The sequence below is a fragment of the Artemia franciscana genome, chromosome 1 (genome assembly GCF_032884065.1).
Source record: "Artemia franciscana chromosome 1, ASM3288406v1, whole genome shotgun sequence".
Classification (NCBI taxonomy): Eukaryota; Metazoa; Arthropoda; class Branchiopoda; order Anostraca; family Artemiidae; genus Artemia; species Artemia franciscana.
Window position 1 is genome coordinate 63,093,007 of NC_088863.1, and position 12,781 is coordinate 63,105,787.

A 12,781-nucleotide genomic window follows, 5' to 3' on the forward strand; every position below is an offset into this window, starting at 1 on the left:
CACAGGGACACATCATTAGAATAATGAGGTATAGATCTGAATACGGATTGTTTTTCTCATGGACAATTATATGTTGCATGTTCAAGAATCAGTAAACCTGACAATCTATTTGCAACATATATATATATATATATATATATATATATATATATATATATATATATATATATATATATATATATATATATATATATATATATATATATATATATATATATATATATATATGTTGTAGTTAAAGGAAATATTGCCATTAGTAGGTAGAAAACTGGGTAAACAAAAACAATAATAAGCGTAACATCTTGTTACCGCGTAAGAATAAAAAGTAAATATATAAATATATATATATATATATCGTCGAATAACTAAAATCAGATCTATGCATTAATATATTTATTTTCAGAATTCTTATTGGCTAAGCAATTCAAATTTTTACTTCATTGACTTAATAGCAAGAGCATACTTTTTAGGATGACTAATTAGGCTATTATATTTTATTATATTTATCTATTTAACTCTTGACATGTCAAAAAACCCTATTCTCTTCTGATTCCAAAGATATCCCTTATTACTTAATTTTGACATTTTCCCACTAGCCCATATATGTTCAATAACAAGAATTATAGCAGACAATTGATTGTTGTAACACTTAAGTGTAATATGCAGGTAAATTGGGAGGTACAATCACTCGATTCAGCACTTTGTGTAAACAAAAAAACCTTCAGCTTGTTTCTTTTGATGATTCACTTTGGCAACAAGGAAAAACTTTACACAACAAAACAACCTTAATAAATGTATAACAAACAAAAGAAAAATTATAGAGAATCCCTGTTTTTGGACGTTAATAGAATTAAGATAGAGCCAGGAGGCAAAAAATATATTCATTTTAATGTTTCTGTTGCTTTATGTTACCACAGTGTTGTAGCCACGGTGTCGAGACTGCTGGAATTGAATACACTCCGGTTTCTTACATTAAATCAAACAAGTAAACATAATAAGATGATAAAATAATTGTAATAAAGTCTAATTTCTTGACAGAACTGACATTCCAATTAATTAACTCCTTACTAATAGCACAAAAAAGGACCAAGAATTGAGATAAAAACGTGACAGGAATAAGATACTCATACTTGTGAAGAATTTGCAATATGGAGTCACGTCTCGGTTTTCAGGAATGAATAGACATGAAACGGGGCGAGGAAACGAAAATGTATTCATTCTTATGTCCCTTGTGCTTTATGTTGCCATAGTGTTGTTGTGACCGTGTTCAGACAGCTGAAATCTTTGCAAGTCCAGAAACTGTTCGCTATGACGAATGATGCTGCCATCTATAGGACTACGTCCTCGTTGAGAGTGCATAGGAAATTTAAGATGATTTGTGACAAAACCCTGCCTGCTTTTAAGACTATTAATAGTCTGTGATGTTTCATATACACCGTGTCACAAAACTAGACGACATCCAGAGCCATTCTCCCGATTCCTCTTTCGTGGTTTAGCTTTGCCCCGAATATTTCCGTTTACTGCATAGCCAAGCTTTAGCCGAAGACAATAACAGAGTCTTATGCTTCCATTTTCGAAGTATGCTCCAATTTTACTTTCTTATTTAAGTGGCGTTAGCCTTTAATTTTGAAGACACAAATAGTCAGACTTTTTTTTAAAAAAAATGCATATATGCATCAAAAGGCCTGATGGTAAAAATCTGAGACAATTTGAGCTTTTGAGACAATTGGAGACAAGTAAAAATACCGCAAAACCCAATTGTTTCTTTTTAATGAAGTCTTAAGGCAGTAAAAAAAGATTTAAAACTTTTTTAGTTACAATATTTTTCATTTTTCAACATTTTTCAGAGCAAATCCTAAGTTTCTCTGAGCTTCAAACATAATACTAAAATACCTTGAAGTATTTTAATTTAAAAACTTTTATTTTGCATCTTAAGAGTACCTAATGTACTTCACCAAGTATAATAAATTCTGTAAAACAAGAAAAGACATGAATAAAAAGAAATGGACCCAAATTACATTTCACGCAACTCAAAGACTAAAACAGTGAACATTTTCCAACATATAATTTATGGATTTTGACATTAAAATTTCTAAATTCAACGGGATATCTTGAAATACCCTTTAAATTAAGTTTAGTTAGAAAAAAAAGAAGAGAAACAGTTTTACCAGTGACACCAGAGCCTCGACTTCAAGAAAAACTTGCTTTAAAGCTTCTTTTTGAGGTTCCTTTCCTTCTCTGTTATTCAAAATATTTTCAGCACCTGCAACCATTTGTTGTTATTCAAAATATTATTCAAAATATTTATTCAAAAAACATGTTATTCAAAATATTATCAGCACCTGCAATCATTTCAAAATATAACAGATAAAATGTAAAACAACCAAATGGGATTTCTTAGAAGAGCTTCTACAAATAGAATCTAAAAAATTTCATTTTTTAATCCCAGATGTTCTTTTTTGCGGTAATTACTTCTGGCGAGAAGTTACCTTCCTTATTATCTCAGACCATAGAAGTTTTTTAGACTCCTTTGCGGTAGGATTTAAAAACGTGCACTTAAAAGCACAACTCTTTTTTGCACTTAAAAGTGCAACATTTTCTTATGACAATAAAAGAGCAAAAAATGAGCCACTTTTCACGCAATATTTTACTAAGCAATGCGTTGTGATTTAAAAATTACGAACATTTCTTTGCCGTAGTTTAAATCGGTTCGTTTTACTATAAATACTAAATATGATTAAAATTTACCTTCCTTGAAAAAAAAAATCTTCATTTAAATGTGTAAAACCTACATCAGTGGCCTTTGATGTTTCCCATTAAAAACCTTTCCTACAAAAAAAAGTTTTTTAAAGTAAAGAGCTACGTTAAAACGCAATATTAAAGTAAAGAGCTATATAAGATGTGCAAAAATAAAATTAAGTAATTTTTCAAGCATAAAAATTGTAATAAACCACCCTAAATAAAACCCACAAGGAGGAGAAATTCAAGTAACAAAGTCGTGCTTAAAACGAGTAGAAACTAAGACGAGTAGGGTTGACGCCCCCTTTGCCCTCTAAAACCTGAACGTATTTCGAACTTCACTGAAAACAGTCCTTATTTCTAGCAATACGTTTTTTATGTCTCATAACAGAACAAAAAGAAAAAAGTATCACTATCATAACCAGAATAGTTGAAAAAATGAATATGGACTGACGGTTTAATTGATATATACTGAAATTTTGTGGCCGGCGTTTAAACCCAGAAAATAGCCCGTGGAAAATACCCCCCGGAAAATACCTTCCAGAAAATACCCCTCGTGGAAAATACTTCCCCCCAGCTTAATATACCCCCCCCCCCGGAGTATAACCCAGTTGAAAATGACTCCCCCCGGTAAATACCCCCCCACCTTGAAAAAAAGACTTTAAAAATTTGGGAATTTTACTTGAGTTTTTTTTTTTTTTTTTGAATTTCCGTAGAAGGAAGGAATTTTGGTACTTGTTTATTATGCGCCACCCAGTCGAGTTTATGTTTTGTGAAACTCGGGAACAAACTTGTTTCTTCGTTAGTTTCTTTCAGTTTATTGAGACAAGACAAATATATGTCACAAAATAGATGGGAAATATATAATTTGGGCTATATATTTGCATATAAGAGGGTGGGGTAAAGCATTTGGACAGTTTGAAGTCAGAAAACAATTATTACTTCATAATATGCAGAATAACTGTACACGAACATATTTCCCATGCAAAACTGCTATACTTATCCCCTCCCCCCTAAAATGCAAATTTATAGCCTTAATTTGTTTCTAAAGCAACGAAGGAACTAACTAAGAAACCGGTTTGTTCTCGAGTTTTACACACAATAAACTTTAGTGAGTAGCGTATAGTACACACATACCTGAAGTTTTCAAGGATTACCCCGTGCTATTTAAAACCGATCAAAAATTAAATTCAAAAAACAAGCTTTTTCAACTGAAAGTAAGAAACAACATCAAAATTTAAAACGAACAGAAATTGTCTGAAAGGAGTTGCCCCTTCCACAAGACCTTGCTCTACGCTAAAGTTTTAACTTTTTTGTTCTAGTTCTTTAATAACGATTCCTGAAACACAATGACCGTTTAATTAGAATAATAAGTTTTGTTTTAAAATTCTATATAAAAAAAAATAGCGTAAAGAGCGAGCTGTTGAGGAGGCAAACCATTTTATATACGAAAAAATTCTTTTTCGTTTTAAGGTTTGATGTTAATCCTTACTTTCAGTTGAAAAGCTTGTTTTCATTCAATTACTTACAGATAGTAGTTGTTAATGGGAAACATAAGTAATAAGTTTTTGAAAGAAGAGTAAAGAGCTTCATAAAACCAAAAATGAGCAGATATAAAGTCAAATAATCTTCAAAGTAAAAACTATTGAGTCTAATATAAAAAAAGGATATGAAATATTTTTTTACATGAAAAAGACTATGTCAATAAAAAATAAACAGAAATTATTTTTTTAAAAATTTCCACAAAACGAGTTTGTCAAAGAATAGTAAAGACCCTCATTATGCCAAAAATGAGTAGAAATAATATCAAATAATTTTCTACCATAAATCACCATCAGTAAATGAATCAAACCCAAAACGAAAAGAAATTACAATAAAAAAACGATTCAAACTTAAAACAAGCAAAATTAACATGAGTAGGGCTGACAACCCCCCCCCACCTCCTCGAGACTAGAACATAATTTTCAATTTACTGGCAACAAAATATATTTTAGATTCTTAACTGTTTTAACTTTAATAAATAAAGAAATATTAAGATTATACTGAATAAATATCAGAATATGTATATTAAACTGACAATATACGGTTATTTGTTGTTTTTTTATAATAAAAATGCAAATTATGTTCTGGTCTTGAGAAGATATGGGTGGTGTCAAGCCTACTCCTTTTAATTTTTGCTTGTTTTGGTTTTAACTGGGTTATCTATTGTAATTTCTGCTAGTTTTGGCGTTTATTTATTAATGGTCGTTTGTGGTAGTTTTACATTTGGAAGATAAGAGAAACAAACTCGTAGAATTTGACAACGCTTTCGTCTCTAAAAACTTGAACAATAAGAATTTGTTGGTTACCAAAGCCAAGTATCCTTTCAATAGAATGCTAAACACTCTTAAACTATTTGGTGCCATATGTTTTTAACTTAATTTTGATGATTGTTCTCCAATATTTTTTTTCTTCAATTTTTTTTTTATTTGGCGCCCTCTACTGCCATAATTTGCAGAAGTTCATATAGAAGTTTTTTTTAACACAAAAAGATTCTTTTTTCTAAGTTTTTAAGATACTTTTGGTGCGTAAATTCCTCTTTTTCTCGCTCCTCGCCACTTTTCAACGAAACGAAAAAAGCTCAAAATTCCAAAATTTGGAAACCTTATTTTCCACCGGGGGGGGGGAGTAATTTACACAGTCTTTTTCTGCAGAGGGTGGTGGGTATTTTGCCGCAGGGTTGTATCTTCCGGAAGGGGGGAAGGTAAACGCCTAGAACTCCGAAATTAATTCATGGCAGTCATAATAATTTTTGATTTATTTAAGTAAAAAATTTAAAACATTTAAATATATTTTGTTTTCATTAAAGCATAAATTAGGTTCTGGTCTTTAGAGGACACGACAGGAGGGAGTGGTTCAGCCATAAAGCTCTTGGTTTCTGCTCGTTTTGAGTTTGACATGACTAGTTATTGTAATTTCGTTTCGTTTCGAGCTTCATTAATATACTGATAGTTGTTTAAGATAGGCTAATTTTACGCTTGAAAAATTCCTTGACTTTATTTTTGCTCATTTTTGGCTTACCGTAGCTCCTCACTTTTTTTTTAAAAAACTTCTTTTTTGGAAAAGGTTTTCGATATTAATTTCTGTTCGTTTTTAATGACATAATATTTTTTTCCTTCTTCAAGAAAACAATGTTTTAGATCTGTGTAAATAGTGTGTATTGTTCCAGGTCAATATTCACCCAAAAATGCCCCGAAAGATTCACCTTAGTGCTCTAAGCATCATTATTAGATATTGCCGATGTGCTATTTTGACCACCAACATGTACATGGTTTGTTTTGATTCGGCTCAACACCGCCCTCGTCATTCCTTGAAAGGTTTACCTAATACTCTAAGCATTAACAATAGCAGTAGGAGCATTAGCAGAAGTAACAGTAAGAGCACTGGGAGTAGTAATAGTAGGCATAAAAGTTATAGTATCAGTGGTATTAGCAGTAACATCGACCACATTGTGCCCTTTAAGGTCTAGTTCAATATCCCTTCGCCATACTCTGATAGTTTTAACTTAGTGATTCAAGTTGTTTCTGAGATATTGCTAATACAGCCAGTAATAGTATTAGTCGGGGTGGTAGTAGTAAGAGTCGAAGTAGTAGTTCTAGAAGCAGTTGCAATAAGGTAAGATTTATTTCTGATAAACGGGAACTAAAAGCCCAAATGTGTCGAATTCGCGCATTCGCCTCAATAAAACAAAGAAGAACCGAAAACAAACAACAACAACAAAATTATAAAAGGGCCATTGTAAATTAAGTAAAAACGTCAAAAACAATCAAAACTTAAAAATTGAAAGCTCAAACGTCAAAATGTCAAAACGAAAACTCATAAAATTAAAAAGGGATTAAAATGATTTAAACATAAACAATTAAGACTAAAAAATAGAAAGCTCGAAATTTGCAACATAAAACATTAAAAATATAAGGTGAAAAGGGAGATAAAGAGAGGGGAGGAGATTCACTGATTGAATATGTCAACTATGTAAGGGATGAAAGTTTTTCTACATCTTTCAGCCGAAACTTCATTGAGGCAAGGAGGGGGATTTTTATTGAAGCAGAACGTGGGGTCGAAGGGGTGATATTGACTAGGGAAAAGGATGGTTGACCACGGCTTATGAAGGCCATTGTTAGCGAAACCCAGGGCAATTTTTGCTCTCCTTTCCTTAAGGGTAAATAGATTGGCTTTCCAATGAAGGGAAATATAAGGAACTTTACCCTAATTAAGATAATTCCTTAGGCACATTTTTTGGGGACAGCCTCTACTCTGTCCGACAATTCAATGGAGATGCCAGGATACAAAACAAGACAAGTATACCCGAGGGTTGGACGTACAAATGAGAGGAAAATCATCAAACAACGCGATTTAGGACATTTAAATTTTCTAAGGAGTTTAAAGAGTTAAAATGCAGTTGCGCGTTTTAAAACATCATTAATATGGCAATCTCATTTTATGTCCTTTGAGATGGTAATACCCAATAATTTTACAGTGGTGACAGACATTTCAGAGAAGTCAATGCAGGAAAAAGAAGGGGGAATTTTAAGGAAATTAATAGCTAAAACCGTTGACTTTAAGGGATTGACTCTCATATCAATAGGATCAGCTTCGTCTGATATCGATTCCAAAATACCCATTAGACTACATTCTACATGAGAGCCTATTGCACGCAAGCAGAATCCCCTCCTCGCCCGTACTAGACTGATTAAGATAATGAGTACGTGTTCCAATACTGATATGCAGGATGGGAAATCGATTACTGAAATTTTTTTACATTCGAAGTGCACCTGCTTGTACTTAGCACTTTTTTTTATTAAAATTTCACACGTATGGCATTGTTTGGGCATTTTCCTGCAATAATATTCGGATACACTAGGACCGATCATTTGAACTCAATGAAAAATCCCCATTAGCGGTTCTTGACTCCTAGCAATTGAAGCCAGAGTGGCAAAGTGTACAAACCCCCGATGGCACTCTTCTGGTGCATATTATCCCACCAAAGGGGTTTTCAAGCCATTTCCCTCAAAATAAATTTATAAACTAAAAAATGGCCATCGTTTTTATTTATTGCTTTTATTTAACTTGCAATTTATTGCTAGAACATTATTGCATTTTTCATCCTCTTTTACTTGGTATTTTAAAAATGGGTTGTTAATGGGCTGATTGGTGCAGTGGATAGCATTATGGAATCCTATTCTTAATGTCACAAGTTCAATTCCTACCGTAGGCAATTTTTAAACTTTGTCAATAGAAAGCCGAAACAAAACATTAATTAATAACTGCTAGATAAGATCATCTTGTCTGACACCATGAACTACAAGGATCCTTTATGTAACCAATATATGCAATAGTTTGCTCTTTTAATGATCGTCTTTAAATATAGAATTGGTCTGTTTAAAGTCTAAACAAAACTACTAGTAATAACTACTACATGAGGTTCTAACAACAGATCCATCCACTAACAAACAAACGGATAAGAAATGCAGCGCAATGAATTATTATTCCTATAGACTAACGATTCGTCAGGATGAAGACAATTATATTTTAAAATGTCGTCAATTATTTCACCAATACATCGTTGATATGTATGCAAAAATTGAATCAGAACGTTTGCTATTTATCCGTCTGAATCAGACCAAGCTCCGCTCTGAACAATACATTCATTTGCGAGATGCAGTTGTAAATGACGGTAATACCACAAACGTTGGAAGATTAACGATTTTACCTTCGTCACATGCTGGCAGTCCCCGTCATATGCATGAATATGCTCAAGATGCTATTGCGTATATTCGTCCAGATTTATTTATTACATTCACATGTAATCAATCTTGGGACGAGATACGGCAGCTTTTACTTCAAGGACAATCGGCGGTTCATAGACATGACATTACGGCCCTTGTCTTCCGGCAAGTTGAAATCACTGATAAACTACATACTGAAACTTAAAGTGTTTGGGTCAGTGCGATGCTGGATGCACTCAGTGGTATGGCAAAAACGAGGATTGCCACGCGCACATATTTTAATCTGGCTGCATGATAAAATTACTTCTGATGAAATTGACAATGTGATTTCCGCCGAAATTCCTAGTGAAAATGTAGATAAGGGCTTACATGATATTGTTGTAAAAAATATGATACATGCACCTTGCGGTGCAATGAATGAAAAATCACCATGCATGGCCAAAGGAAGGTGCACAAAGCAATATCCTCGACTTTTAGTACCCAACACAATTACTGGCAATGATGGTTACCCACAATATAGAAGAAGATCTACTGAAGATGGCGGTAAAACAGCAATAATAAAGAAGCATAACGGTACCACCATCGAAGTAGATAATCAGTGGGTTGTTCCATATTCATCTTTATTGTCAAAAACATTTAATGCACACATAAACGTTGAATACTGTAACTCCGTAAAGGCAATCAAATACATATGTAAATACGTCACCAAAGGCAGTGACATAACAGCTTTTGGCTTGCAGTCCGAAACCAGTGATATCGATGAAATCGTATAATATCAGGCTGGAAGATATATTAGCAGTAATGAAGCTGTTTGGCGAATTCTTTCATTTCAGATACATGAACGAAGTCAAGCTGTTCTTCACTTAGCGGTACATTTACAGAATGGACAACGTGTTATTTTTCGGAATCCAACGTGCGACAAAGAGCCCTGAATCCACCCAATACAACGTTAACTGCTTTCTTTTCGTTATATCAAAATGATTCTTTTGCAAAAAACAGCTGAATACTGAAGTGCCTTCGTATTACACGTGGAATGCTAAAAATAAAGTATTTGAACGTCGAAAACAGGGTAAGTCAGTCGACGGCCAACCTACCATCTTCAAAGATACCACGATAGGAAGACTCTACACCATTCACCCTAATCAACATGAATGCTTCTTTCTCCGCCTGCTTTTGGTGAGTGTACCTGGTCCGACGTCCTTTGAGTATTTGAGAACTGTAAACGGTATTATACATGACACTTACCGTAGTGCATGCCAAGCTCTGAATTTATTGGAGAATGACCAACACTGGGATAACTGCAATAATCACGCGTGTGAAACGTCAACTCCAAGTCAAATTCGTGCATTGTTTGGAATCATACTAACAACTTGCTCTCCTTCAGCTCCTACAGAGTTATGGGAAAAATATAAATCGAAAATGGCCGAGGATATACTCCATCGAAAACGGCTAGAGACATCAGATATGACTTTTGATTTTACATCAGAAATTTATAACTATACTTTAGTTATTATCGAAGATTTGTGCGTATGTATGGCAAACAAACCTCTTCAGGGTTTGGGAATGCCTTCACCTAATAGTAACGCTGCTGTTTCAACATGTGTAGAATTGGATCGTGAACAAAGTTACAGCACGAGTGATCTATTGTCGTATGTACAAAATAACATTTCTAAGTTATCGTCTGAGCAGAAGGACATTTATGATAAGATAATGCATTGTGTCGATAACAACGTTGGAGAAATCATCTTTTTGGATGCGCCAGGAGGTGCTGGTAAAACATTTGTGATAAAATTGATTCTGGCATCAATTCGATCAAAAAATGACATAGCGTTGGCAATTGCGTCGTCCGGAATAGCCGCAACGTTGCTGCCTGGTGGAAGAACTGCTCATTCCGCTTTGAAATTGCCTCTGAATTTTCATTATACAGAAACTCCCACGTGCAATATTTCCAAATCATCTGGGATGGGTAAAGTATTGCAGCAATGCAAACTTATTATTTGGGACGAGTGCACAATGGCACACAAAAAATCGCTCGAGGCTCTGGGTCAACCATTGAGAGATTTGCGAGGAAATTCGAAACCCTTTGGCAGCATATTAATATTGCTTGCGGGAGATTTCAGGCAAACATTACCTATAATACCTAGATCAACCCCTGCAGACGAAATGAATGCTTGCCTGAAAAATTCTAATTTATGGGCACACGTAAAGACATTAAAATTAACTACAAATATGCGTGTCCGATTGCAAAACGATGACTCTGGTCAAACATTTTCAGATCAATTGCTGGCAATTGGAAACGGAAAGCTCTCAGTAGACTCAATTTCAGGACGTATACAACTGCCTGCTGAATTCTGTGATTTAGTGACGTCCAAAAATGAATTGGTTTAAAAAGTGTTTCCAAATATTCTAACCAATTAAAAAAATCATAAATGGCTAAGTGAACGAATGATAATGGCAGCCAAGAATAAAGACGTCCACGAAATCAACAATAACGTTTTGACCAAGATTCGAGACCAGGCAGTCCCTCACAAGTCAGTCGACACAGTTCTGGAACCAAATGAAGCAATTAATTATCCATCTGAATTTTTAAATTCCCTGGATCTCCAAGGGTTTCCACCACACGTGCTACAACTAAAAATAGGCGTACCAATAATATTGTTACAAAATATCAACCCACCAAAGCTTTGCAATGGCACGCGACTTGCCGTAAAAAAAAACAATGGAAAACGTAATAGAGGAAACAATCTTGACAGGGCCTTTTCAGGGTGAGGCTGTTCTTATTCCTCGCATTCCCATGATTCCAACGGATCTGCCTTTTCAATTTAAAAGATTGCAATTCCCAATTCGATTAGCATTTGCAATCACCATTAGCAAAGCTCAAGGTCAATCATTAGAAAAATGTGGTATAGATCTTAATACTGATTGTTTTTCCCATGGACAATTGTACGTTGCATGTTCGAGGGTCGGTAAACCTGACAATCTATTTATATGCAGCGACAATGGGACAGCGAAGAATGCTGTATATTCGCAAGTTTTACGTAGTCAATTTCTATTGTATATGTACATCTATCTATCTATCTATCTATATAAAAATAAGTTGTATGTATTCACGTTTGTTTGTTAGTAAAAAGAGCGTTTGCATATGACGTCGTTATAAGTATATAAGGCTTTGTATATGCACAGACAATGGGACAGCCAAAAATGTTGTATATTCGCAAGTTGTATATTCGCAACACCAACTAGGTGTTGGGGTGGCGCGAAGCGCCACCCCAACAGCTAGTATATATATATTTATATATATATATATATATATATATATATATATATATATATATATATATATTTATATATATATATATATATATATATATATATATATATATATATATATATATATATATATATATATATATATATATATATTCACAGGTGGGACACAGGGACACAACTACATTGGCGCGTAACGACTTACGTGCGCGAGGGGGCTGGGGGGGCGGGAAGCACCCCCACCAACTAGGTGTTTGTGTGGCACGAAGCGCCACACCAACAGCTAGTATTTATATATATATATATGAACCTTAAACTTTTTTGTAAAATCACTTTTTTATTGGACCTTTAACTTTTGCCTCGGCTTGTCTTTTGTCATTATGATAGACATGTCGCCGAACCTCTGTTTCTTTCAATTGTTCAGGCGGTGGGACAGAAATTTCTTTGTCTTCCGACAATTGATCTAGTCCAGGATTTCGATTTTCAAAGGTATGGACGGCATTGACAATATTAATCATTCATGTGACGGGACAAAAACTTCTTCTTTTGCCCTGGCTTGTCTTTTGTTTTTATGATAGACATATCGCCGCACCTTTGTTTCTTTTAATTGTTCAGATGGTGCGACAAAAGTTATTTTTCTTCCAACGATTTATTTAGTCCATATTTCTGATATTCAAAGGTATGGAAGGCAATTAACACCTTATCTATGTCAAAATTCAAAACCCAATGATCATCGCTATAATTTTCAACTTTTTTTAGTTCGTTTTATCTTAGCTTATTTTTCGTCATTATGAAATACATACTGCCGAAACTTTGTTGTTTTTTTTAACAAAGATATGGCAGGTATTGATGACCTTATATATGTCAAAACCCCAAACCCAGTCATCATTACTATCATTTTCTACACGTTTTGATTCTTGCTGTCCAGGTTGAGTTTCATTGACTAGCTCATATGCTCGGTGTTGCATATGTTCTAACCGCGTGTCTTTGCTCTTCATTTTCATTTTTGG

The 12,781-nt window shown here is 34.1% G+C and overlaps 1 protein-coding gene across 1 annotated transcript in view; it reads right to left on the bottom strand.

Annotated features, from left to right (window-relative positions):
• The window catches only part of LOC136032621 (cilia- and flagella-associated protein 298-like), a 100,668-nt gene that overhangs the window by 77,462 nt on the left and 10,425 nt on the right, over positions 1-12,781 (bottom strand). Inside the window, exon 3 of the mRNA XM_065712897.1 lies at positions 2,169-2,263. Within this exon, the coding sequence (XP_065568969.1) occupies positions 2,169-2,263 (95 nt within the window). The remainder of the gene's footprint in view (positions 1-2,168; positions 2,264-12,781) is intronic.